Source organism: Oppia nitens, unplaced genomic scaffold (assembly GCF_028296485.1).
Source record: "Oppia nitens isolate AA-2021 unplaced genomic scaffold, nextdenovo-longstitch-racon4-pilon3 scaffold28_pilon_pilon_pilon, whole genome shotgun sequence".
In the NCBI taxonomy this organism is placed as follows: Eukaryota; Metazoa; Arthropoda; class Arachnida; order Sarcoptiformes; family Oppiidae; genus Oppia; species Oppia nitens.
Genome location: NW_026533208.1, coordinates 1 through 27481, shown reverse-complemented (window position 1 = coordinate 27481; position 27481 = coordinate 1). Strand labels below are relative to the sequence as shown.

General features: G+C 29.5%; 7 protein-coding genes across 7 annotated transcripts; 4 read left to right on the top strand and 3 right to left on the bottom strand.

The window, feature by feature from the left end:
* Positions 1-3558: 3558 nt before the first annotated feature.
* On the top strand, positions 3559-6954 carry LOC128954553 (serine/threonine-protein kinase NLK-like). The gene is made up of 9 exons (XM_054300147.1): positions 3559-4528; positions 4771-4900; positions 4993-5048; positions 5148-5340; positions 5442-5651; positions 5721-5909; positions 6019-6217; positions 6321-6426; positions 6541-6954. Exons 1-9 carry the CDS (start codon positions 4317-4319, stop codon positions 6593-6595), a joined length of 1350 nt encoding a protein of 449 aa, XP_054156122.1. The 5' UTR covers positions 3559-4316; the 3' UTR covers positions 6596-6954.
* Positions 6955-9743: 2789 nt separating this feature from the next.
* Positions 9744-11305, bottom strand: LOC128954557 (malate dehydrogenase, mitochondrial-like). Its single transcript, XM_054300151.1, has 5 exons — positions 11142-11305; positions 10366-11031; positions 10237-10287; positions 10044-10142; positions 9744-9957 (listed from the first exon to the last, which is right to left on the bottom strand). The coding sequence occupies exons 1-5, from the start codon at positions 11214-11216 to the stop codon at positions 9832-9834; spliced, it is 1017 nt and encodes a 338-aa protein (XP_054156126.1). The 5' UTR covers positions 11217-11305; the 3' UTR covers positions 9744-9831.
* Positions 11306-11428: 123 nt separating this feature from the next.
* LOC128954556 (nuclear speckle splicing regulatory protein 1-like) lies at positions 11429-13240 on the top strand. The gene is made up of 5 exons (XM_054300150.1): positions 11429-11584; positions 11664-12175; positions 12249-12863; positions 13046-13127; positions 13189-13240. The coding sequence occupies exons 1-3, from the start codon at positions 11571-11573 to the stop codon at positions 12842-12844; spliced, it is 1122 nt and encodes a 373-aa protein (XP_054156125.1). The 5' UTR covers positions 11429-11570; the 3' UTR covers positions 12845-12863; positions 13046-13127; positions 13189-13240.
* On the bottom strand, positions 13027-15328 carry LOC128954603 (ankyrin repeat domain-containing protein 27-like). Its single transcript, XM_054300206.1, has 9 exons — positions 15201-15328; positions 14984-15126; positions 14816-14889; positions 14669-14730; positions 14458-14579; positions 14229-14379; positions 14068-14117; positions 13155-13994; positions 13027-13087 (listed from the first exon to the last, which is right to left on the bottom strand). The coding sequence occupies exons 1-9, from the start codon at positions 15240-15242 to the stop codon at positions 13027-13029; spliced, it is 1545 nt and encodes a 514-aa protein (XP_054156181.1). The 5' UTR covers positions 15243-15328.
* Positions 15329-15924: 596 nt separating this feature from the next.
* LOC128954540 (GDP-Man:Man(3)GlcNAc(2)-PP-Dol alpha-1,2-mannosyltransferase-like) lies at positions 15925-17498 on the top strand. Its single transcript, XM_054300129.1, has 2 exons — positions 15925-16266; positions 16340-17498. Exons 1-2 carry the CDS (start codon positions 16023-16025, stop codon positions 17488-17490), a joined length of 1395 nt encoding a protein of 464 aa, XP_054156104.1. The 5' UTR covers positions 15925-16022; the 3' UTR covers positions 17491-17498.
* A 1120-nt stretch (positions 17499-18618) lies between these two features.
* Positions 18619-19422, top strand: LOC128954554 (uncharacterized). Its single transcript, XM_054300148.1, has 2 exons — positions 18619-19147; positions 19243-19422. Exons 1-2 carry the CDS (start codon positions 18625-18627, stop codon positions 19365-19367), a joined length of 648 nt encoding a protein of 215 aa, XP_054156123.1. The 5' UTR covers positions 18619-18624; the 3' UTR covers positions 19368-19422.
* A 1675-nt stretch (positions 19423-21097) lies between these two features.
* LOC128954602 (protein MTO1 homolog, mitochondrial-like) lies at positions 21098-24534 on the bottom strand. Its single transcript, XM_054300205.1, has 14 exons — positions 24360-24534; positions 24211-24285; positions 24023-24118; positions 23874-23929; positions 23586-23742; positions 23429-23533; positions 23273-23344; positions 23047-23159; positions 22760-22946; positions 22230-22682; positions 21958-22126; positions 21768-21886; positions 21487-21644; positions 21098-21397 (listed from the first exon to the last, which is right to left on the bottom strand). The coding sequence occupies exons 1-14, from the start codon at positions 24484-24486 to the stop codon at positions 21275-21277; spliced, it is 2010 nt and encodes a 669-aa protein (XP_054156180.1). The 5' UTR covers positions 24487-24534; the 3' UTR covers positions 21098-21274.
* Between the last annotated feature and the right edge of the window lie 2947 nt (positions 24535-27481).

Sequence of the window (27481 nt, the reverse complement as noted above, 5' to 3'; positions counted from 1 at the left end):
TTTGGTAAAAGAGTGACCATTAGTTAAGCTTAAAGAGAGTATACATTATTATATGCGACCCCTATTTTCTCCTCTTCCTTCCTTTTTAAGAGCTCCGGCTCTCTGACACCTGCCGTTCCCCTCTTATAAGAGATGAGATGGGCTCAGCACTGACCTAAACCCATATTTAGTAGAGTAGTCGTAGTAGTAGTAGTACTGGTGGTACTGTAGGACCTGTGAGTCTTAAAATGCAGACATATTTTTCTTCCCTTCCCTTCACTTCTCTTTATACATACAGATGTAAAGTATTCTTGAAATCTCCTTTTTCTTTCCCCTCCCCTCTGTAAAGGCTAACCCCCTCTAAAAGTTTTTCCTAATATTTTTGTCGATTACAGTCTATACACACAGTTTTGAAGGTCTGTTGGGTTTTGGTCTCACCATTCATTCACTCACACTCTTTCTAACTCACTTGTAGTGGACATTCTTGAGGTGTTTAGTCTTCTTCTTCAATGTGTTTAAAAGAGAAGGCATTCAGAATTTTGTTTGGGAGGGGAACTGGTGGTAGTAGTGGTAGTAGTAGTGGTCTAGTTGTTGCTGCAGAGGAAATGTTGTGTTTTTTGGCTTTAACTACAACTCTAGTAGTAGCCAACAATGGACAGCACAACGATGAGTACTTTTATTTTGTAGGTCTTTCCTTTAAGTTATATACCACTAGAAAAAATGTATACAAATTTAAATACGAATAATAGTGTCTGACTGGTAGTAGTAGTAGTAATATATATATAACTTTAAGATTTTATGTAAAAATATTGTTTTTTAAAAATAAATATATGATTCTCTCTCTCTCTCTCTCTCTCTCACACACACACACACACACACAGTCGTCTCTCTCATTATTTGAATCCATATTTTTCACAACAAATTATTTATATATATATATATATATATTAATTTTTTTCTGCTAAATAAATGACCCAAAAATCAATGAGTGATGTTATTTAATGAGTAGTAGTAACACATTTGCCAATTAACCTAAAGATGACTTCAAAGAAAAAATGTATTTTGAAAAAAACTTAAGGCAACGAAAAAAGAGTTTTGTTTTAAATAAAATTTATTTACAAAAATAAAATATTTAATATAAATTTATATACACACTAACATAAATTATACTTGTTTAGTTGTAAATAAAATCAATTAGAAGTTGTCAATTTTCCTATTAATTAATTAATTCATCAAATAACCCCAAAAAATAATGATATATTTATTTATAAAAATATTTAAAATATGTTAGTATTGTTATCGTATAGTATTTAATGAAACTATGTTTTTGTTGAACTCATTTTGCTAACTATAATTAAATCAATACAGTATTATTTTATTTTAAAAAATTATAAATATTAAAAAAAGATAATATTAATATCTGATATATAAAATTTTATTAATAAATATACAGTATATATAAATTTTATTTTTATATACTATTTAGAGGATGATAAATTAGTTTTTTTTGTTTAGAAATTTAAATTACTAAACATAAAAAAATTAACCTTAGTTTAGATTTTTTTAATTAATATATATATATATTTAAATTATAAATAAACATGCTAAATTAGCAATATTTATTTAATTCTAAAATAATGTCCTTGTATCATTTAATGCTTTATTACAATAGAGTATTTATGATAGAAATTATTGTTAATATTAAAAATAGTTGTCTATTTAAAATAAAATACTATACTATGCTATACATCTACATATTTAGTAGAAATAAATTTTTAAAAAATTTATTATTTTTTTTAATATACATGTAGTGTAAATATTTCAGTAAATAACTTTTTATTTAAAAAAAAATACTGGAAATTCTTGCTATTTATTGTTCACTTCAATTGATTTACTTAAAACAAAAATTATAAGACAACTTAAAAACAATTCATTTACTACTAACTAACTAATAATTACTGGTTTTTAATATATATATATATATATAWATAATCACTAATACAAACATACATTTACATTGCATTCATGATCTATATATTGAATATAYTGTATTGAAAAATATATAGAACATCAATGTAAACGATGCTAACATTTATACAGTAAAAAACATTTTATAATTATTTAAAATAAAATAATTATATTTTTTGGTGAGAAAACTCTTTTTAAAATAAAAAACATATTATAGTTATACGTATTATATGTATTGCTATCTATTCATATATCTTTACCATATGATCGACGACTTTGAATGGTTTATGTTTGTGTGTATGTGTTTCCATTAATACATTCAACGCATTCAACCACCTGTACACTACTACACTAGTCATCTCCAACATAGTATTGGCTGTGTTACTATGTTCGCAATGTATGACTTGTTTGATATGTATGGTATGTTGAAGTGATTTGTGTTGTATTTTCTTTGAACGCCAATAATAGTCAATACTGTATATTAGTGTATATACCAGGGTTGGAAAAATACAAGGTTTTCAATTTTGACTTTGTATAATACAGTAAAATACAATGTACAGTATTATACAAATTTTAAAACTAATATACAGGTATATTATGTTAAAAAAATACTTTAAAATATTTAGTAAAAAATATAATTGCTAGAAAATGCATTATTATTATTATTACTAGTTTTTTCTAAGTCATAATAATCAAATAATTTAAAATAAAAATTGAATCTATATTTATTATAAAATATGATTTAATTTGCATATATCAATGCTTTTACCAATAGGTGGTGCTAAATTTTTTTTTGTAAACCAAATTGGTCATGTATTTTACATTGTATTATACTTTAAATTATATTACGCTTTGTATTATAATAAAAACATTTTGTCTCTGCCAACACTGTTGTATAGTGAATGCTCAACAAGAAAAAAATAAAGGGATATTTATTTAGACGACAAATAAGTTTTTTAAATTTTAATTTTTAAAAAAATAATATTAATCAAGGTAGTTTTTCTAATGACTAAGTTAATATTGCATTGTATAAAGTTTCAAACTTTCTATACACACTATAGTTAAAATTGTATCACTTTTTTTTAATTCTCTGATTTATAATAATAATTACCTTGCTAATTTATAAACTAAAAAATTTTACATTTTAAAAACTAAATCTATTAGACATATTTAACCAAGTACAGTATTTTTTAAACCAGTACACTATTATTATTATTATTATTATTATTATTATTATTATTATTTTTTTTTTTTTAAAGAAAAATATATATTATAAAATCATATACAGAAAAATAATTATAATTAATTAAACAATAAAAATCTACAAATTAAATAATTAAATAACAACAAAAATTACAACATTATTTTAAATTGATCATTTTTAACCCCCACCCCACCCCCTCTTTATATATATATATATATATATATATAAAAAACCATAAGACAAAAAATATTGGCTTAAAATATATAAATTATTTTATCATTTGTTAGTTATATGTTTTGTAATCAGAGGGTGCACTGTATAGACTGCACTAGTATTGGCAGTGCTTTTTACGACCCGTTTTCCAGGCTCTCTCTCTCTCTCTCACACACACACATACATACAGTACATACATATACATAGCATAGCATACCATAAGCCCATAGCATAGCATACATTGCTATCCAATCTCTGGGAGTCATTGTTTGACAGTCAAAGCCTCGCATAAGAGGGTGACTAACATTGACTGCCAGTGACTAACCAGACAAAGACCTTTCATATCAAGTGATGGTTTGGTTTTGGGTTTAAATGCTTTTTATTATACAGTAGTTTATACTCAACTAAACACAAGACACACACACACAACAAAAAAACTTTGTCTTTCTCTCGTCATTACCACCGATGATGATATGATCACACATACAGACCAGTGTTAATAGCAATTAATTAACAACATATTTGTCACTGAAATTAATTATTATTTGTATTATTAATAATTGTTTTTAATTAAAAAAAAAATATTTCTTTATTTGTGATTTTTTTTGTTGTTTGAAAAACACAACAGACTTTGTTGTATACGAAGACATCTCTTTCTCTCTCTCGAAGAGTCCAACTCTTTAAGAAAAAACAATGCAAATGTCAAATGATATTTAAATAGCAATAGTATTAATAATAATCAGAAGTTGATCCACAACTACGACACTGTGTGTGTGGGTTTGTGTTTGGTTTACAACAACTTGATTTGGTTGACAAAAGAAAAGGATCGGTGGATGTGTTTGGAGTTTAATTAAAAGGATTTACGAGATGACTGTCTACTACTACGGGAACCGATAGTAGTAGTCGTAGTTGAAAGTAGTAGTTGTTGTTGTAGTGGAAGTAGTTATTACAGATGAACCAACAAATGTTGGTTATGGCCCACCATAACCACCATCAGCACAATGTTATGCTGGCGGCCGCAGCCGCGCAGTCCTATCATTCGGCGACCAATGGCAGCTCATTGACGGCGACGACAACAGCGGCGGCTGCATCAGCAGCAGCGGCCGCTGCCCATGATATGCAGCCCGACAGGCCTATCGGTTACGGAGCCTTCGGAGTGGTCTGGTATGTGTGTCTATGATATGTCTATCAAATGTCTTTAAAGTGTGTGCTTAATGTGTGCCATATCTTGATGAGCCGTGGACTGTGTTGTCCTCATTGACACATCCGTTATGCACTGATAATCAATTGCCAAAAACTAATTGAGCGCACAATACATATGATATATCTTAATGTTTTTGTTGCGTTTTGTCGTTGTTTTATATATTTTATATTTGTTTCTTAATTATTATTATTATTATTATTAGGTCAGTAACAGATCCACGGGATGGCAAACGAGTGGCCCTCAAGAAAATGCCAAACGTCTTCCAGAATCTGGTGTCGAGTAAACGGGTCTACAGAGAGATAAAGATGCTGTGCTTTTTCAAACATGAAAACGTATGATTTGAACTACTTCTTTGTTGATGAATAAATGGTTAACTTATTGATAATAATWATTATTATTATTTACCATACAATCCAATCAATAGGTGTTGTCAGCCGCAGACATATTGCAACCGCCACACATCGACTTCTTCCAAGAGATGTATGTCTATTGTTGTTGTTGTTGTTGATGATAATGATTATAATGTGTGTGTTGTTTAACTGATCCAATCATTGTTTGTTTAATTATTTATTTAACCAGTTATGTGATAACCGAACTAATGCAAAGCGATTTGCATAAGATAATAGTGTCCTCACAACCGCTAACCTCAGATCATGTGAAGATATTTCTCTATCAAATTCTCAGAGGACTTAAATATCTGCATTCGGCCAGAATTCTTCACCGGGATATCAAACCGGGAAACCTATTAGTTAATAGTAATTGTTTGCTCAAAGTATGTGTTTTCACAAAATTTTGAAATGATTTTAAATGAATTGTCTGTAATTACGGTAATCTAATCTTTGATTTTGAATCTCTTCGTTATATATATAATAGATATGCGACTTTGGTTTGGCCCGAGTCGAAGAATCAGACTCATCCAGATTGATGACACAAGAAGTGGTCACACAGTATTATAGAGCACCGGAATTATTAATGGGTGCCCGACATTATACGTCAGCTATAGATATCTGGTCTGTCGGTTGCATTTTTGCCGAACTATTGGGACGACGGATCCTATTTCAGGCACAGACACCCATTCAACAGGTTTGGATATTGCACTTGTAATTGGAGTCGATTTTATTTTTATGGTATTAATATTTAATATTATTTTAGTTGGAACTCATAACAGACTTGTTGGGCACACCGGAGCCGCCAGATATGCGATACGCCTGCGAAGGCGCCCGCATTCATATCCAGCGTCGACCACATAAGACACCGTCGCTGGCGTCGCTATACAATCTCTCATCTCAGGCTAACCACGAAGCTGTTCATCTATTATGTCAAATGTTGGTCTTTAATCCTGTAAGTGATTACCTAATAATAATAAATATATTGTTTTCATTGTTTGTTTAAATTAACTATAATTTTGTTACTATCTATTCCTTACTTTAATTTGACTTCAAAAATAAAGGATAACCGAATCAATTGTACCAACGCTTTGAGTCATCCGTATTTAGAAGAGGGAAGACTTCGCTATCATTCATGTATGTGCCGTTGCTGTCACACAGTGGGTCCAAATCGTAGGTATGCCGCCGATTTGGAGCCTATGGCGCCCACACCGTTTGATTATGGCTTTGAAAAAGAGTTGACTTCAGTACACGCGGTCAAAGGTTTGTTTGCTTTTATTGATATCAAATTACACATACCTTTTTTGTTGATAATTTTTATATTAAAATATATTAAATTTTTTTTAATCAAAAATATCATTTACAGAGCGTTTGCACAAATCAATACTAGAGAAGTGTTCGCTATCGTCACTGTCTAATAGGGTTCCCCTTTGTATTAATCCCAACTCAGCCGCCTTCAAGAGTTTCGCCAGGTTTGTAGTAGTAGTAGTATAGCTTATCATATTTATTTTTATTGGGGTGCAATTATTGCATACCATAATAATCGGTTATATCGATAATCACTAAAAAAATTTTTATTTAAACAGTTCAACTGTTGCCCATCCATCGGAATTGCCACCATCTCCTCACTGTTGGGAATAACTATTATAGTGTTTAGTTCTCGTCCGTAAAAAGTTTTTATTATTTAGTCTTTAATTTAAATCAAACCACACTCTTCATCATTCTCTTCCTCCTCATCAAGACTGCGTRTGAGAGAGAGAGATAGATAAGAGAGAAAGAAACTGCAATTTGATGACTGATTGTCGCCACAAAAAAACAAACAAATCATCGGAAGACTTCTCTCCAATCAATTAATTAACTTATCATTTGTTGGTTTGAAGTTCAAAAATGATTATCTGATATATAATTTATTATTAGTTTATTTATTTTATTTATCAACTATTTTATATTTACCGTAAAACAAAACAAAAAAGTGAGAATCACTCGATGAAATTGCAAGTACCGTATTCTCTCTCCCACTTAATAATGATAATATTAATCTTAATTTTTTTTTAAAAAAAATAATAACTTAAACAAAAAAACTTATGAACTATTATTTTACACATTTGCATAAAACTAATTGAATGCAATTGATTTCATTGATTGAATTCATTAATGAGAAATGATAAGCGAATTATTATGGGGTTCCAGTGGATTAAATGTGTAAATAGTTTTTTTTAATAATAATAATTTTATACTCAATCAAGTGATTTTAAAAAACAAACAAATAGTGACTCTCTTTTCACTAATTGAAAACATCATGTTTTTTGGGGGCGTTAAATAGCTTAAAATTTATATATAACAATCATTCAATCCGATTGACTATTATATATATACATTTAAAGCTATTTAATGTGTGTTAATTGTGATTAAGATTGGCTTAATTTTGTCTCTGTGTGTATATATATGTATATGTGTTTGAGCACAACAATCATGATTTGTGAAAAAATATCAATTTGTATTTTGTTTAAAACAAAATACAATTAAAAGAAAAAATTAAGTAACAATTTAAGCAAATATTTGTTTGGGGTTTTTGTTTTTAGCGAAAAGAGTTGCCATAAAAATAATGACAAACAAAATGTCTTATCAATCAATCAATGAATATCTTAGAAAATATAGTCAACGATTGAGTTAATAATAATTAATAAATTTAGTGTAATTTTTTTCTATCGACATGTGCCTCAAATTCAACACTGATATCTAAACTGGTTGTGTGTGTGTCTGTTTGACATACCAGTGCCCCCCTATCTGGTGTTTGAATCAATTATATATATATATATATAATACATACATTTTAATAATATTATAGCAAAACATACCATACCATAACAGACCTCTTAATTAAGTAATTAATTAATTGCAATTCATATGCATTGATCTCTTATTACAAATAGTCACTCATTTAAAAACTCATCACAAAAACCACATACAACCAAAACAAACATTCATTTTCATTATACAACTCATAAAACAAAAAAAAAGTTTTTTGTTTAGGTATTTAATCTTAATTAAATTATTATTATTATTTTGGACTCATTTTATTTTTAATTTCTCTAATTTAATTTTTTTTTATTAAAATTTAATTATATGTAAAATAAGTTTTCTTCATAAAAACACCATTTAATCAATTGTTAGCCAATTATTATTTATAATTTTTTTTAGGTTTGAATAAACAAACAAAAAAAAGTATAGGTTTTGTCAGTCAGTCAGTCATTAGGTGTGTTTTCTTAGATTTTCCTATCCTCTCAATAAAATCCCTGTTTTTTTTTAATTATTGTAAACAATTATAACCGACTGAAACATAAATATACAATAAAACAAAACAAAAATTGTATGTTTTAACAAATGTCAGAAAGTTTCTTAACAAATATACAGTACCAGTAGTAGAATGATATATATATATATATATATATATATATATATATATATATATATATATATATATATATATATATATATCTCTCTCTCTCTCTCTCTCTCTCTCTCTCTTTCTGACATTACTGTGCCTCTCGATTCTGTCCAGATTTTCTCGGGATTTTACAACAAAACACACACAAAAAATAACAAACAAACGAATAGTTGGGAAATGTCCTAAACATATATATATATATATATATGAATATCTATATATATTTATATATACATTTATATATATATATATATATTAATATCTATATATATATATATATGTATATCTATATATATATATATATATATATATATATTATATAGATATATATATATATGATATATATATATATATATATATATATATATATAGACTATATATATATTATATATATGTATATCTATATATATTTATATATATATAGCGCTAATCGATTGTTTTAAAAATTGTATTAAATTGTATTTAAAAAAAAAATTAAGAAGACTATTTAAAAATTTTTGAAAATATTGTAAAAAATACTGTATAAAAAAAGTATAGAAATGTAATGAGTATTCAATTTATTTACTACTACTACTTCTTAATTAATTTTTTCTTAATTGTGTATAATTGAGATATATATATGTATTTGATAGCCTACATGAGCTGCAAACAAGCCGTACCACTGCCACAATGGGTCCGACACTTTGTACTTTACATACAAACAAACAAAAAAGTAGTGAAAAAGTTTTCAAAAATGTGTTGTTCACCACATTATGATTAAAGATTAATGTATACAGTAATGTATAGATAGATGTTTTAAAAAAAAAAAATTAAACAAAAACATTGATTAAATGCTTTTTGTAAATTTTGTCACTAATTTTTTATCAATTAGTGAATTAATAAGTTTTTTATAATGGTTTTTTTTATTAATATTTTGTAACGGGATTTTTAAATAGTGTTTTTATTTGGTCTGTAAAAAATGTGTAATTGAAACGATACAAACAAAACAAATGGGTTTTTTTTAAATAGTAAATGTCTACCAATTTTTTTATTTAAATGTATGTAACCCTATGTATGTATATGTATTTGTGTGTTTGTGGATATGATCTACAACAATTAAATAATTAATTTTTTTTAATTAGATTAATTTCCAATTTTTTAGTAATATTAATTTTTTTTTTTTTGATAATTTTTCATCAATAATTATTGCTCATTTTTTTTAATTTAATTAATTAATTAATTCAATTGTAATATGAAATCACTTTTTTTTGTACGAATCAAATAAATAAGAAATTTGAAAACAAAACATTGAATTTTTAATAATTTTTATTAATTTATTTTATTTCTATTATATAATTATTATCCCCTAAAAGTCATAATCATTTGTTTGTTTGTTTAAATTGTTTTTACATTTTTTTTGTTTTAAATTTGAAGCAAACAATCAATTGATTTATTTATTGGCAAAGTCTTCACCCTTTTTGATACTATCCTTCAGTTCTTTGATGGCATTCTTTACCAGATTTTGTTCGAAATCCGATAGCTTTCCTAATCCAAGATTTTTTTCGACACCATTTTTCTAAGTAATAATAATACGGTTAATAAATGAAGAATCATATCGAAGAAGAAGAAGAAGACGAAGAAAAAGATGAATAAAACACTTACGCCTAACACAAGTGGTGTCGAGAAATAAGAAGCTTCGGTAACGTCTGACTTAACGAAAGCGCATTCAATCACTTCTTTGCCGTTCAACGCTTCCAAAAGCTATTGTAACCAACAAACAAACAAAAAAACTTATGGTTAGATCCACTTATATTTTTTATTTACGGGTAAATAGTGGTCACCAAAAAAAACTTACCGATACTGCGAAGCGCGCGCCGGCAAAAGCCATCGACAAAGTGGCCGAACCCTAAGTGTTCAAAAACAAGTTCAGTGTCATTGATACGGAAAACGATAGATCCGGCGATTTATTGAAATAATAACATACCGTTCCTGCCTTCGCCTTAACCACTTCAGTGCCGGCGTCTTGAATTCGTTTGGTCAGAGCGTCCAGTTTGTCGTTCGGGAAGGAAACCGAAGGATTCGATCGCGAAATCAACGGAATAATAGTAATACCCGCGTGACCGCCGATTACCGGCACATTCACTTGATTCGGATCGAGACCTTTGGCTTCGGCAATGAATGTATTGGCCCGAACCACGTCCAGAGTGGTCACACCGAATATACGTTTCGGATCGTAGACGCCGTTCTTTTTGAACACTTCCGACGCGATCGGTACCGTCGAGTTGACCGGATTCGAGATGATTGCGATCATAGCTTTCGGGCAATATTTGGCGGCCGCGATGGACAGGTCGCGCACAATAGACGCATTGGTATTGAAGAGATCGTCGCGAGTCATTCCCGGCTTTCGGGGAACTCCGGCCGGTATGACAACCACTTGGGCGCCCTCGAGCGCCGCCTTGAGCTGATCGGGTCCGACATAGCCGGTAACTCGTGCCCGTGTGTTGATGTGACTCAGGTCGGCGGCCACACCGGCTGTGTGGGCAATATCGTAGAGACTCAGATCGGAGACCAGTGAGCTATGCTTAAGAAGCAGCGATAAGGGCTGTCCGATACCTCCCGACGCACCCAATACAGCAACCTTGGAGTTGACCTAAAAAAAAGTATCGGAAAAAACCCGAATTGCGAAACAAATCAGTCATTAGATTCTTGTGAATAATAATTCTTTAAAATTTTGATGAATAAATGGTTTGTCTGTCAAACCTGATTGGATGTACTGAAGGATCGGCTGTTCTTCAGACAGATTTGTGACAAACATTTGGCTGATTTGCTAAACATTTTTCCAGAGAAGACTTTACTTAGCAGTTATAGTGATAGTAGTAGTAGTTGTGGTGGTAATGATTTTCTGTCTCCTAATCTGATTCCGATAATAATAATTATATATAAAATACTTCACCTGAAGGTCAATAACGAGAGACAACTGAAAGACAGTACAAGAGGTCGCAGCAGTTGTCGATGAAAGTCATGGAAAACAACAAATGATGTCAAAAGACATGTTCTTCTTCTTCTGTTGTTTTTCTGTTGTTTCATTCAATTCGTTTGATTTTGATTTTTCACTTTCATTTCATTTGAATTCAATTCTGTGACCAAACTTTATTTCATCTGCGAAGACATATCCAGACATAAACAAAAATGGAGACCAAAAAGTATTGTATAGTTTTTTTTTGTGGCCATAATTTAAATCATTGATTGAATTGTCTTTTAATTTTAATTTTTTGTTTTTAGATACGGATTGATTCAATTGTCGAAAAATTCAAACAAACCGATCGCCACACTCAAGAAGAATATATTTGAAAGCGATTCCGATGACAATGAAGACGGCAATGAAGATAGTAGTCGACCTAATGTCAAAAAACGAGTGGACACGTCGTCGGGCGTCAAACGACAGACACAGTTGGATATTAGTCGAGCGCTTACTGAAGATCCCAATGTCTTTGAATACGATAGCATTTATGACGATATGAAGACCAAAAAAGAAGAGACAAAAGTGGCGATCGAAACGGATTTGAAAAACAAAGAACGACCGAAACCTAAATATATGAATACTTTGCTGAAGTATTCGGAAAACAGAAAATTAGAAACAGAAAGAAGAGCTGAACGAAAAATACAGAAAGAAAGAGAACTCGAGGGCAACGAGTTTGCAGATAAGGAACAGTTTGTGACCAATGCTTACAAACAGAAATTACAAGAAATGAAAGCCTTGGAGCTTAAGGAACAAAAGGAACAACAGATTGAAGGTATGTATGGATACTGTTTTCGGTGATATTGTTGTTCTTTTAGATGTAATTTTCGTTTTTGTTTTGTTGAAAGATATGTTGGATGTAAGGAAACAACAAGATTTGTCCGGTTTTTACCGAAATCTACTTAATAGAGACATGTCTTCCGAACCGAAAACATCGGAAACTGATTTATCATCCGAAGAGTTAGCAGCAAATGTAGCAAAAGAAACTAAAGTAAAAGATATACCAAAATCTAAACCTAATCGTCAATTCAGAGCTCGCCGAAAGAGCTCTTCGGAAGAGGAAGAAGATGGCGAAGTAGTGGACGAAAGCAAAGAAAAACCAAATCTGTTTAAAAAACCCAATTTTGAAGACAAATCTAATAATCAATCAAATAAAACGATAAACAAGAGACAAGAAAGTAAAAGTGGAACCAATGAATTACTTCATGACAAACATAAGACTGCTATCACCACCAGTAGTGATGACCAGAAATCTAGTGATAATTTAGTTGATAATAATGAGACCACTAATGATGAGACAACAGCTGAAACAGAAGAAGAGAGGAAACCAAAGTTAAGCCGAAGAGAACTATTGATACAAATGTTTACTAAGAGAACAGTCGGAGAGGTATTAACTGAGGCACAGATGAGATACTTTCAAAGGAAAGGCAATTATGTTTTGTAAGATAAAGACAAAAAATTAGGTAATAATTAAGTCATTTATAATTAATAAAAATAATAATTATTATTTATTATAAATAAAATTTTAAAAAATAAACATTTTTATTATAATCACATAAAACTTGTTATAATATATATTTTAATAAAACAGTAAATTAATAATAATTTATTAATAATAATAAAAAATCATATTTGTTTTCCACAGCCGACGCTAAATGTATTTTGACTTAAAGTGCTTAAGAACTCCCTATAAATGCAGACAAATAACAAAATTATGTGAATATACGGTAATTCTCTATAAAAATAAATGTTACCCCAAATCATCTTCATTTGAATTGTTGTCACCAGAACTTCTTGGACCACCATTTCGTTGTTGATTAGAATGAAGACTACGCCGATGACTACTATTATTACGATTACTACTACTACTACTACCGGTAATACTGGATGTGTCCATCATTTTTGAGATTTTCTCCAATTCCCGATCCAACGGTGAACTACTACTACCACTGGTCCATCTGTTTCCAGCATTAGGACTATTACCACCGTTAGTACTGCTCATGGATTGATGTGCGCTTTTTGTTGTCATAGATCTATCATCTCTTCTATTCAATTGACCATTTGATGGTTTATTATTCTGATAAAAGCTATCACTTTTGATGAACTCTTTGACCACTTCGAACGTTACCAACGAATAGCCGAATTCATTATTTTGCGGTATATTCCAACTGAATGTTTGAATAAAAGTGATTTCACTCTCAAACTGTTTGGGTTTGTGTGTTGTCAGTACACAGATGAGTGTCGCAATCAAGTCATCCGACATAATACAAATGGGATCTCGTTTGGGACCTATCGGTAGATATCGATAGTAGTCTTCAACCGTTTTGTTTAGCTGATCGGTAACTAAATCTAATATCTTTCGCAAACAGTAAAGTTTTTCCAATGGTGTTGTCTTAATCTCTAAGTCCGTCAATTCGGCCAAAATGTTTGGATTTATTGTAAAATTAGTGAATACTTTCTGAGCTCCGAATTCAACCGGATTTATGCTTCGTTTGAAAAGTTTCATAAAATTTTCGTAAATCTTTTTATCATCTCTTTCGCAGTATTTATTAATTGCCAAAAATAGTTTGTGATGACATAAACCAATTACAAAACTATTAAACAGTTAATTAAAATTAGAAAATAGTTTGTAATTTAAATATATATATATATATATATATTACAAACCTTTCAATAGCTGTACCTAATTGGGAATCATTTGATAAACTTGTAAAACTCTGATGATTACCAAAAAAAAAAAATTAAATTAAAATTAATTAATACATAAATAAATTACAATAACATTAATGTTAAACTATAATAATGAAATAAAAATTATTAATAAATACCTGAATACCAAATTCAACAATATCTTGAATAAGCTCTTTGGTATTATTGAGATAATTGGGTAAAACAGTCTGATTGTTAAGAAATTTGTCGACTTCTGATTTTAATGAATCAGTCAATTCTGGCGACAATTTAACTAAAAATTTCTCACAACTAATAGTAGAGTAAAAAAAATATTAAAATTAATTTGTTTTACAATAAATTATATATCACTATCAATGCAATACTAACTCATCGAAACTCATTAGCGATGTGTTGTCTTGACTGAGATGATTGCACTCACAGCTGATCCGTCTGTTTGATGAGTTAAGCAACGGATTATCACATATTAGTATTCGGTATTCTTTGCATTGCTTTTGATCCAAAAAAAAAAAAAAAAAATTAAATCAATAATCGACAAAAAAATTTACATTCATTAATGAAAAAATAAATACAAACTTACGTTATTGTAAGCAATCTCTTCGCTCAATATGTTGATTGTCTCACAATTTTTATCGTCAAAACCTTATTAAAAGACAATCAATAAAACAATACAAAGAGTTACAAATTTCATCAATCAATTGGTAATCACAACAACAACAACACAAACCTCTGGTCACACGTATCACTTGGCCATTGATTTCCGCGTCTAACGTATGCTTATTATTGGAGGCAACAAAATGACTGAAGAAAACCCGACAAAAAAAAGAAGAAGAAAACAGTGAATCAATTAGTAGATCCCAATCAACAGCAGATCATCCTTTTTTTGAACACTTACTTCTTGAGAAGCGGCGACGGTTTAAGTATATGAGCCGTAATAAACTTGTCGTTGATGGCAGTGGTATCATAACTGCCATCAATTGGTACACATATTATGTAACACTTGTCCTTTGCCTCTCTGTATCGCTTGGCGTACGACTTCTGCGTTAAAAAACAAGACAATCAATTATAGCTGATCCAAACCAACCATATATAATATGATATGATATACTGACCACAAGAGTGTTGTAGAAGAGATTGTTATGCAATGAAGTCATGTTTGGTTTGATGTGTCAAATGTCTGTTCACTTTCAAGACTCAACAATTGACAACTGATTTGTTGTCAATTAAAACCAAAACCAAAAAAATACCAAAAAAATCAATGAATCAAACAATTTGTTTGTTTTGTTTACACTTTTTTTTCATATGATTTTCATTTATATTTACATTGAATTCCAAATTATAATAGTTTTCTAATCATTAGATTTTAATTTTATGATTACATTATTACACATACAGTACAGTATCACTAATACTGTACACAACACATATGTTGTGTACAGTATTAGTGATACTAGTAATTAGTAGTAATTCAGAATAAACGTTACTTATAATAGAAAAGTAATGCAAAAAAACACATCAATAATTTACGTATTGATTAGTTAGCAAAAAACCTGTTTACAGGGTTTACAAAAAATTGTTTATTTTATTACGTTATTTGTGATTATTATTATTATTATGTCAACACTGTATTTATTTAAATGCCAACTATAATACTATTGACTTTAAGGATAAACCCCTAAACAGTACAATACATATGACAGTTAACTCTCGATAGTATGCTATGCAATGCATGCATAGTATGCATAGAGTATTAACTATACAATAACTATAGTGCGGATCGTCCTTGAAATGTATCGCTTAATATGATTCACTATTACAGTACTTTACTATACAGTTGTCATCCAAACATGTGATGGAAAATAATGTTTGAAATCAAATGTTTTTTTGTTTTCATTTTAATTATCAAACAAACAAATAATAAAATCATATGAAATATGTTTGTATTTATTATTTCAGTGATAATCTTATCGGTAGTTATTATCGGCTTATCGCTCAAGATATATGTCAAACTAGTGGACTGTAGATATCGTAGCCGTAATGGACTGACAAATGATGAGACTATTGTTGCCTTTTTTCATCCGTTTTGCAACTCCGGCGGCGGCGGTGAACGTGTCCTATGGGTGGCCTTACGTGCACTTCGGGACAAATATCCCGATTGTCATTATGTTGTTTATACAGGTTTGGATCAGTTATCTTTATTATTTGGTGATGATATCGATAACTAAATGATTTTTGTTTGTTTTTTTTGTAGGCGATGTTGAGGCCAAACCCGAAGAAATCTTAGCGAAAGCGCGAAACCATTTTAAGATTGATTTGGATGACTCGTCCATACGTTTTGTATATCTTAAGAGACGATATCTAATCGGTTGCCAATTGTATCCATACTTTACACTATTGGGTCAAAGTATTGGCTCCGTAGGACTCGGTTTGGAAGCGCTGTTCAATTGTCGGCCCAACATCTTCATCGACAGTATGGGCTACAGCTTTACGTTTCCAGTGTTCAAGTATTTAGGCGGTTCACGTGTGGTAGCATATGTCCACTATCCGACTATCAGTACCGATATGTTAGAATTGGTGGCCCAGACACGTACCAGTTATAACAATCGGTCGTTTATCAGTAACAGTCCAGTGCTGACCAAAGCTAAACTTATGTATTATAAACTATTTGCATATCTGTACGGATTGATGGGCCGTATGGCCGAAATAGTGATGGTTAACTCGAGTTGGACTAAAGGACACGTCGAACATATATGGCAACGGGAGGCCCGAACAGTGTATCCGCCGTGCAATACAAGTGATTTGAAACAGTTGTCGTTGGCTAATAAAAATCGTCTGAAAATCGTATCGATTGGTCAGATAAGACCCGAAAAGAATCATAAGTTACAATTGATGGCTTTCAAAGAGTTTATCGATAGACTAGCCGCTGATGACAACAAATCGGTGGCAAAACTAGTCATAATTGGCAGCTGTCGTGACAGTGATGATGAACAACGATTGGATGAATTGAAAAAACTTTGTCATAAACTGGAAATCGACGATAAAGTCGACTTCAAGATTAACATTCCGTACGATGAGCTTAAACGTCAAATTGAAGAGTCGAGTATTGGTTTACATACAATGATTAACGAACATTTCGGTATCGGTGTTGTCGAATGTCTGGCCTCAGGACTCGTAACAGTGACGCACGACTCGGGCGGACCTAAATTGGATTTAATACGAAACGAAACAAACGGTTTTCTGGCAACAGATTTGCACAATTTTGCCGAAATTCTTTATAAAATTGCTAATCTATCGGATAGACAATTAATGGACATCCGAGTGACCGCCCGAAACAGTTCCGACCGATTTTCAGAGCAACAATTCGAGACACTGTTTCTACAATCCATTGAATCAGTTTTTTAATTAAAAAAACTTTTTTGTATTTCTAAAAAAAGTATTTGAGGGAAAAGAGCGTCTATTTATTGTATTTTTTTATTTAAAATAATATATGAGAGAAATAAACTGTTAATATAAGAAATTTTTAAAAATTAATCAAATGTTTAGTTTTATTTATTTAATTTTTTTTATTTGATGAAAAAACTTGATTATAAAACACAATTGAAGCGTTAAAATATAGTTGACACAACATTCACAATACATAAATTCATGTATTTAAAAAAATTATATTAAAGGTAATACAACTTTAAACACATACAAAATTATTTTTTCATCAAAATACACAAAATACAGTATTATATAATAATATCAATAAATGCCATTGAATTGCCACTTGTATTGCTGAGCTATTATACTGTTTACGATAATATAGATATATATTTGAATGAAGTGGTTGTCCCCTTACTCCCACACTAACGCCAGTTCACTGTTTCTAATACATAGTACCGACCATTTGTACAATCAATCAATACATACCCAGAGCGCAGTTATATAAATATTTACAGTAATAGTCAGTTTAAATGTCTATTTGTTTATTACATACACACACATAGTGTCTGACGATATAATTATATACCACCAGATGATTAGGACTAAACTGATTTAATATATATATATTTATTATACATACATATAGTCTATTAGTATTAGTATAATTATTATACATATTTAAATACATTATTGTATTGTATTAATAGAAAATATAAATTATGTTAATATTATATCTAATATTAATATAATCAATGATATAATTTATATCTATCTATCAATAAATCATATGTGTGTTTATGTTATGCAAATACAGTATAACTAAATAATAAAAATAATAACATATATTTCTATAGATATAGGATATTATGTAATGAATTTTTGATATTTTTCAAGTTTTGTTACAATCAGTGTAATCACTAACTAACTAATTTTACTTATTTATACAACTAATACAACTGTTTTTACATATATTGTAATTTAAATACATATTTAAGTAACGGTAAGTTTGTATTGATTTCAAGTGATTTATAATCTAATCGTTATTATTATTATTATTATTAAACAAATAGCAACTGATTTATACAGTCATAACTGTCAAGATTGAAGACAATGACCACAACAACAACTACAAGACTAATGCGTGACTCATTTGATCGTTTCGGCGATGATTTGGCCAATCTATTGTTGGCGTATCTGATGATAACACCTGAAGACAAATTGAAACTACAATTAGTTAGCAAACAGTGGCAGTCGGTGTTGTTTGGCGTACAGACTGACCTCACGATTGATATCGATCGCAGACATTACAAACAAAGAGTTAAATTGTTTGCTATGATTCTACAAAAGTGTCCAAATATTACCGGAGTTGTCATTACCCACCGTTCTGACTGCTCTATCGATGAATTAGTTGATCTATTGATGACATACTGTCCTCATTTGTTGCACTTAAGACTTCATATACTACATCACGAATGTCATCTGAATTGGGATACTTTTGACCGACTATTGTCGTCATTTGGACCACAATTGCAGACATTGGAGTTAACGACTGTATTTAGTATAAACAATAAACTATTGGTCCGTAAAGTCAGCGATTTTGTACCGCAACTCAAAAAACTGATGATTGGCTACAGTATGTATCCATCATTAGATTTTAGCCACTATTTCAGTCAACAGGGAGTTTGTCTTTTGCCTAAAAATACTAGTCTACAGTCGCTATCATTTCAGTTGACAGATCATTCAAATTGGCAGTCACTAATTGGTCCGTTTGCCAAAACACATGGCCATCAATTGACAACCGTCGACATTGGTATCAATTTTCGGGAAGAAACAAATTTACCGATATTTGTTGAGGCATTGACACAGATGTCGTTGTCTCCCAATTTGCGTCGACTAAGTCTAACTATTCAGAGGACTTTAGATCCATTTGTCGATTATTCCGACAATTTAATTGATGAACTAATACGACAACAGTTTAGCCGTCGATATTGTTATCAATTGAAAAGTCTTAACATTGAAGTTAAACGAATTACCAATAGTTTATTATTTTATAATTTTTTAGACTCATTGGGCAAAAGTTGCAGACAATTGAAACGTTTGACGATTAGTTTTAGAAATGAAGATAATATTAATAACAGTAATACTGATAATAATTGGCTAATAATGAGTGAATCAATGAAACAGATGAAACAATTGACACATTTGTCGCTTAATTTGGGAATCGGTTTTATTGGCGACAAATTTTTCATCGACATTGCCGACTATTTACCACGACTTCAAGTCATTGATATCAAGTATGCGGACATTAGCCGCCGATCACTGCAATCACTGTCCCGATTGTCTCACTTAACTAACTTACGATTTGCCAACTGTCGTAGCGCTGCCGTACTTTTCCATTGTATTTTCAACGATCTAATTAAACGGCAGCCGAATGTGGCCAAAGTGTTCATATCGTGGGACAGTAATGGCCAACAATTTATGTTTGGCTTTTATAACGATTGTGACACTAATTATTCACCAAAACATCCAAAATGTTTAATACAGTAATAAAACAGTACAAAAAAGAGATAATATTTTTTAAACGAAAAAATTGTCTACACTTTACAATCTTGTTGTAGTTGTTATTGTTTTTACTTATAAATACTAATTTATTTCATAAAAATTATTTGTTAAATTCAATATAATATAATTCCCTATTTGATTGATTGATTAAAAATATTTTGCCTTAATATAAATTATATAATATTAAACTGTTTACTACTACTGGCAACTGATTTTTAAAAAAGTTTAGTAAAACTGAAACTATTTATTAAAATTCAATCAAATCTATCGGATATTTACAAAAATTAATGGACATCTCGAGTAACCGCCCGAAACAGTTCCGACCGGTTTTTTCAGACCAACAATTCCGATACACTGTTCCTACAATCCGTTCAATCGGTTGTTTTTTTTAATTAAAACTTTTTATTATAATTGTGAGAAAAAGAGATCCTATTTGTTGTGCAATTTTATTGTATTTAAATATATATATTAATTTATATATGAGAAAAATAAATTGTTAAAATATATATCGGATATATAAATAATAAAATATACAGTTAACGGCTAAAAGTTTTTTTATTTGACATAAATTATCGGCGATTTATCGGTAAAGTTATGGACAAATGTTGTACAACAACAACAAAAAATTTAATAACTAATAAAAAAATAAGTTATCAAAATTTTTAATTATTTATTTTCTATATTTTTTTATTTGTTTGATGAAAAAACTTGTTATTAAAACACAATTGAAGCGTTTAATATATACTACATATCTATATATCATAAATACCGGTATAAAACAATCAAACAAATAAAAACTTATATAACTTTAAACACATTACACACACAAACATAATACATGATTGCATCAAACTATAAGCCACTCCTATAATGGAGACCTCTGTTGTCATAATCATTGTGTATGTGTTATACAAACAATATTGTATAAAGTGATTGACGAATAATACTGTGTATATTATACAGTGTATAACATTAACATAACATTACTGTACAGTACTGTATGTATGAGTCGATTGATTATTATTGCATGCATTCAATACAAGTGTTGTGTTTATTATAATATTATTATAACATTTGTGGTAATCATATGATGATGTGATGGACGAGTCGCTCATCTATTACTTGCTATTGATTCCCATCTCTATTCCGGTAACACTATTCTTCATGTTGTTGTCGTGGATGGGCTTCCAGTTGTTTATCAATAACTAAGTGCAGACGTTGTTGTCGTCGTCGTCATCGTCGGACAGTGACGTCTCATATAGTAGACGAGCGATACGATCGCCGCCGGTGTCACTCCTGGCAAGCGTTTGGCCGCAAATATCTACATATATATAGCCGTCATCAAAGATCGGGTATGTTTTAGACATATATATCCTATAGTTTTAAGACAATTTAAGACACAATACAAACCGTTTTGGGTTTATTTCTGTGTAAGACATCTCTGACTTCGTTGCTTAAGACCAGTTCGTCGTTCATGTAATCAAATTGCGGACTAATCTCAAGCGACTCTTCGCTCTTAATTTCTTCGGCTAAGTGTTGCTCTTCTCGTTCGTAGTGATCGTAAAGAGCTTTATTTGATTAGTAGTAATATAAAAGTTATTATTATAATGATTTGATTCAACACCAAGAAGTTGTCAATTGAATGAATGAATGGTTTGTTTTATCATTTTTTAAACAAAAAAAATACAAACCTTCAGATTTAAGACGATAGCTTAAGATGTGATTGCAATCAATTGGTGACAATTGTTTTGCAAACAATTTAACCAATTGATTGACTGAAAACTCGTTGAGTGCCAACACTTGAAAAGCTCTGCAAATTTAAAAGATTCAAATTATTTGTATTAAACAAACAAAAAAAATCATTAATTCATTAGTCCTAACGTCTTAAGCGAATTGTTTCGGTTATTATCCAAATTAATACCCAACTCTTGTCTCCATTTAGACAATGGTTTGCTAATTGATTGTAAAAACTCTTTACTTTCGTCAATGATTTGTCTCGTTTGACAAAACCGGTCATATCTTTGTTGCGAAACAAATCCCATTTCATAACCTTTTGTTTTTTTTAGATGAAAAATAATTGCCGATTAAATATATGTTTGAATTGTTTGTTTTTTTCCGGTGACACTATTAAGTTAACAACATAAATGATTAACCTCTTTGAGTGAACCGTATGTCCGCGTTGTCGGGTCTGAGCCTAAGTCTAAACTCAGACCTACTCGTAAACATCCGATACGGTTCGTCGGTTCCCATTGTTGTCAAATCATCGATTAGTACACCAATGTAGCCATCGGTACGACTTATAATCAGTGGATCTTTGCCAAGACATTTAGCCGCAGCATTAATACCGGCCACTATTCCCTGAGCGGCAGCTTCTTCATAACCGGTTGTACCGTTTATCTGTCCCGACATAAACAGATTATCTATTAGAGAAGTTTCCAATGTTTGTTTGAGTTGTCGCGGATCAATGTGATCGTATTCAACACCATAGCCCGGCCTTAACATTCGGGCCCTTTCGAGACCGGGAATCAAATTAATCACTTGTTGTTGTATTGATTCCGGAAGAGTACATGAGATGCCATTCGGATATATGACATCCGAGTCGAGACCTTCTCATAAAATTTTTTTTATCAGTTATACCCGTATTGTAATTATCATATTATCTAATAATAATAAATTGCAAAACCTTCCGGTTCGAGCCATATCTGGTGACTCTTGTGTTTGAATTTCAAAATTTTCGACTCAATAGATGGACAATAACGAGGACCTCTGACCTCTTCTCTGACATGTCGTGACAAATGAATGTTTTGCGTGATTAGATCTGTCACTCTTTCATCAGTAAATGTAAGCCAAGTATCTATTTGTTTGTCCTCCTATTTATTAAAAAAAATACAACAACAATAATAATAATCACTAATTGTTTATTATTATCTTCTATATGGATCAGTTGATTGCCGATATAGAGTTGTATACCTCTATCCATACGCGATCATTCATGAATGAGAAGGGAATGGGAGGTTTATCGCCATTAGTTGCCACTAAATTACTATAATCAATACTATTCTTATCGATTCTTGGAGGAGTTCCTATTGTTTTTAAAAAAACAAAACAAAAATAAAATAAAATATAAATTATTGTTAACTTCATTAAACGAGTTAATCGACTTTGAAATTTATATATATTATAAAAAAATGATAACCTGTTTTCAGTCGTCCCATTTGAAAGCCTACCGATTCCAGTGTATTGGCCAAACCTATTGCCGGCTCATCGCCTAAACATTTAATCAATTATTTTATTATTTTTGTATGACTTTTATGTCTTTGTTTTAATTCAATCCTTTTTCAAATTACTGTACCTATTCTTCCGGCTGGATATGAATCTAATCCTATATTAATAAGACCTCTCAGGAAGGTTCCCGTTGCCAGTACTACTGTGCGACCTCTTATATGCTGTCCATCGCCTTTAAACATGCAATTTATTTATAATATAATTTTATAGTAATATGATATTACTTGTGATAATGCCATGACATTGAAGTTTGTCTCCATTTTTATCTAAAATCAAGTCTTCAACCGAACAACATTTGACAGTAAGATTCGGTGTATTTTGCAATATCTCATTTTGCATCCATTTCCTATATAGGGATCTATCTATCTGTGCCCGCCATCCCTTTCAAATACAAAATATTACAGTATATTACCGGTAATAGCATATATTGTTAGCCAATAAGGTATATTAATAACACATTTTTAAAAAAAATTAATTAATAAAATTTGATATTAAAACTAATATATCAATACCCAAACAGCCGGTCCTTTACTTCTGTTTAATATTTTGTATTGAATTCCGGAAAGATCTGCCAATTGGATGATTCATTTGAAAAATAATTTTGTTTAAAATAATAATAATTATTATTATAATGATAATCGTCAGTCAATTTATCATTTACCGCATATTTTGCCACAAATGCCATCCATGGCATCGATCTCTCTCATGAGGTGTCCTTTGCCGATACCACCAAATGCCGGATTACAAGACATTTCACCTAAAAAAATGGTGTATTTATTTCAAACTTATTGTTAAGTGTTTTGTATCTTCAATATAATAATGTATTGATAATTATTAGCTAATATTTACCAATAGTTTGTGTCTTATGTGTCACTAATAATACATTTGTGTTCATACGAGACGCCGCACTCACGGCCTCAACACCTGTCAGCCGGGATATGCAAATGAATCAGTAATTAATTAGTTTTTTATATGTATATAAATAAGTGGTCACTGACCTGCATGACCGCCGCCAATGACAATGACATCGAAATCATAGGTCGAGTTTAGTCGCAAACATTTTTTGATGACACTGGATGTTGTTGTCTTTAACAGACAACAATAACCGTTGCGTAAACCATACATAACTGTAGTGATAGTTATGTATGATATATATACCGCGGGGTATATACTCGGTATATATCACTTGAATAGTTTGATGTTTTATTTATTGTAAAAATTTTTAAAAAATAATTTATTCAATTAATTTTTATCCATTGATGACATGAACCACCAAAACAAACAAACAAAAAAGTTTATCGCATTTAGCAATAATATTGAACAATCAATTTGCAAAACCCATTGACTATATATATGATGTAAACAATATTTTTATTATTATTATTTATTTTTGTTGTTGAATGCATGCCTTTTAATAAATATAGGAGACATACAATTGTTTGCTAACAGATGGCTGTTAACTATTATAATGTATACAATAAATACATAGTTTTTTTGTTGGTTTTTAGTTATACACTGTATATCGTAAATGCATTATTACTTAACATGTATTCTGTATTCAGTATATAATGTAATACTTGAAGTGTAATGTAGTGTATGATTCTTGTGGTATGAGTTTGTTGTGTAACTTATATATATATAGAGAGAGAGAGAGAGAGAGAGAGAGAGAGAGAGAGAGAGAGAAAGGTAATACCAGTGGACTAATAGAGTATTTTATATAATATATTATATATCATATATAAAAAAATATTAAGTTTAATATTTTATAAGCACTGGTATTCAACCAAATTGTTGTGTATGTGTATGTGCTCTTCACTTACAGTTATAAATCATATATTGATTGATACATAGCACACACACATTGTGTGTGTGTGTGTGTGTGTGTAGTATTAGTTGGAAATAAAAGATTTGAAATTAATTTTCTATATAAAAGTTATATTTTTTTCTGCCAACTATTCAATAGTTTAGTAATAATTTTATTTATTTATTTTTTTAAATAAGATTCTTTATCTAACAATCTTTGTATATGTGATATTTCATTTGATTATATATATATATATATATATATATATATATATTCATTTGTATAAAACTAGTTTTCAAACATAATTATTATTTATTATTTTATATTTAAGTTGTAATTATTAAATATTTATCGATAATGCTTATATCATAGTGCATGAAGTTATTTATTATAATTATTTTTGTTATTCAATTTATTTTGATTTATATACGTATATATATATATATATAATATATTGTTTATTCATTTTATTGTTGTTCAATGATTTATCTAAATTTGTAATATTATATTATTTATATTTTTCTATTTACAGTATTACTAAATAAATTGTTGGTTAATACACAGTATGTATATATATCTGTGAACATATGTTTCATTTGTTGAAAGACAGACACTATTGATGTCGTATATACAACAACACAAAAGATATCAATTTATAAATGAGTTATCAATTATTGACAAATAATAATATTGAAATAATGGGCGGACGAACATTGAGACGATACCTATTGATGGGACTGTTATGTTTGGTTACTATTGGACTCATCTATCAGTTTACATCACCCGCTTGTTTTGTATCACATTCATCGGCATCGCAATGGATTGGACCCGAGGTTTAAATTGATTTTTTTTTTAAATTTTTAAATTATAAATATGTGTAAACTTTGACAATCATATGGTCTAATATACAGTACATTGCGATTACAATTATGGTTTTATGGTTAGATTTCCTGTATTATGATTTTTTTTGTTATAAAAAAAGTAATAATACCGGTATTGTCTTATTATTTGCTTGAAGTAACTTATATTATGAAATTTACAGTTGTATTAAAATTATACTGTAAATTATAATGTGAATTACACTATGAAATAAATTTTTGATGTTTATGAGTTTTATTTTTGACATTATTATATAAATTATATTATAATACCTTTAATATTTCCTTAAATTAAAGTATAAAGAAATTTATTTTTTAAAAACAAACTTATTTAAAGATAACATAGAAATGTATTGTAGACAAAAAAGTGTTTTTATTATATATAAAAATTGTTTTTATAGTGATTTTAATCGTATAAATAAATTAAATGTTTGTGTGTGTGTGCGCTTAGTGTTAATATTGACATTGAATTTGAATTTAATATAAATCTCACTTTAAATTATTTTTTTAATTTTTAAAAATGCAGTGTTAGCTGAAAACCTAATTTGTTATTTAATGCAACAATTTTTTTTCTTCTCTCTCTCTCTTTAAATATCGATTCAGTAATTACTTATTCAAAAAATAAAATCTTATTTAAATAAAATTATATAAATACTATAGTACAGTATTAAGGCTTAGCTTTGATAAAATCTATGTTTATTTTATATACAGTATTTGTTTGATTCACCTTTCTATGACATTTACACAGTGTATTAGTTTGTAATGATGTTTTATTTTCAATAGAAAACTAAATAAAAAAATTTTTATCAAATGAATTTTTATATATATATATACAAAAAAGTCTTTATTTATTATTATTATAAAGTAAAATATAAAGATGTTTGTGTAATCTATGTTTTATTATATTTTATTATAGATTTATTTGTTGGTAAAAAATAAAAGATTATACAGTAAATACTTTATAATAAACTAAAAAAAATAAGATGAAATTTTTATATGGAAAACTATACTAAATTTAGTTAAATCTAATTACGTGAAAATCCAGTAGTATTAAAACAAAAAACAAAATATATATATACAGTATATATATAATAAAATGCCATTTATTTGTCGATAAAATGACATACACTTTGCAAGTTGATATGTCTATATTGCTCAAAGCCAATAAAAAACATTTTGTCTAAAAACACAATATATATGCTATAAATAATTGTCTCGTAAATAAATTGCTATTTTATTACATTGATTGATTACACTACTAGTGTCTTATAATTAATTAATAACACATTTATAATATCGATTGCAATATTAGGCTCACTATAACTATAAAGAGAGAGAGAGAGAGAGAGAGATTCTATAGTTTTTTAGCTTTTATGGTAAGTGTTTACAAATGTCATCTATCAATCAAATAATATGATATATATTTTTATTAAGTTTG

Bases quoted from the DNA above. Each gene is read 5' to 3' on its own strand.
- LOC128954602 (XM_054300205.1), bottom strand. From the start codon at position 24,486: ATGTATGGTTTACGCAACGGTTATTGTTGTCTGTTAAAGACAACAACA. The intron at 23,345-23,428 runs GTACAGTAATTT...TTAAATGTTTAG, and splicing joins ATATCCAGCCGGAAGAATAG to GCGATGAGCCGGCAATAGGT. The intron at 22,947-23,046 runs GTATACAACTCT...TTTAATAAATAG, and splicing joins ATGATCGCGTATGGATAGAG to GAGGACAAACAAATAGATAC.
- LOC128954540 (XM_054300129.1), top strand. From the start codon at position 16,023: ATGTTTGTATTTATTATTTCAGTGATAATCTTATCGGTAGTTATTATC. The intron at 16,267-16,339 runs GTTTGGATCAGT...TTTTTTTTGTAG, and splicing joins TCATTATGTTGTTTATACAG to GCGATGTTGAGGCCAAACCC.
- LOC128954553 (XM_054300147.1), top strand. From the start codon at position 4,317: ATGAACCAACAAATGTTGGTTATGGCCCACCATAACCACCATCAGCAC. The intron at 4,529-4,770 runs GTATGTGTGTCT...TATTATTATTAG, and splicing joins GGAGCCTTCGGAGTGGTCTG to GTCAGTAACAGATCCACGGG. The intron at 5,049-5,147 runs GTATGTCTATTG...TTATTTAACCAG, and splicing joins ATCGACTTCTTCCAAGAGAT to TTATGTGATAACCGAACTAA.
- LOC128954554 (XM_054300148.1), top strand. From the start codon at position 18,625: ATGACCACAACAACAACTACAAGACTAATGCGTGACTCATTTGATCGT. The intron at 19,148-19,242 runs GTATGTATCCAT...CTATCATTTCAG, and splicing joins AAAACTGATGATTGGCTACA to TTGACAGATCATTCAAATTG.
- LOC128954603 (XM_054300206.1), bottom strand. From the start codon at position 15,242: ATGACTTCATTGCATAACAATCTCTTCTACAACACTCTTGTG. The intron at 14,380-14,457 runs GTTAGTATTGCA...CTCTACTATTAG, and splicing joins TCGCTAATGAGTTTCGATGA to TTGTGAGAAATTTTTAGTTA. The intron at 13,995-14,067 runs GTTTGTAATATA...ACTGTTTAATAG, and splicing joins TTAGGTACAGCTATTGAAAG to TTTTGTAATTGGTTTATGTC.
- LOC128954556 (XM_054300150.1), top strand. The intron at 12,176-12,248 runs GTATGTATGGAT...TTTTGTTGAAAG, and splicing joins AAAGGAACAACAGATTGAAG to ATATGTTGGATGTAAGGAAA.
- LOC128954557 (XM_054300151.1), bottom strand. From the start codon at position 11,216: ATGTTTAGCAAATCAGCCAAATGTTTGTCACAAATCTGTCTGAAGAAC. The intron at 11,032-11,141 runs GTTTGACAGACA...ACTTTTTTTTAG, and splicing joins CCTTCAGTACATCCAATCAG to GTCAACTCCAAGGTTGCTGT. The intron at 9,958-10,043 runs GTAAGTGTTTTA...ATTATTACTTAG, and splicing joins CGACACCACTTGTGTTAGGC to AAAAATGGTGTCGAAAAAAA.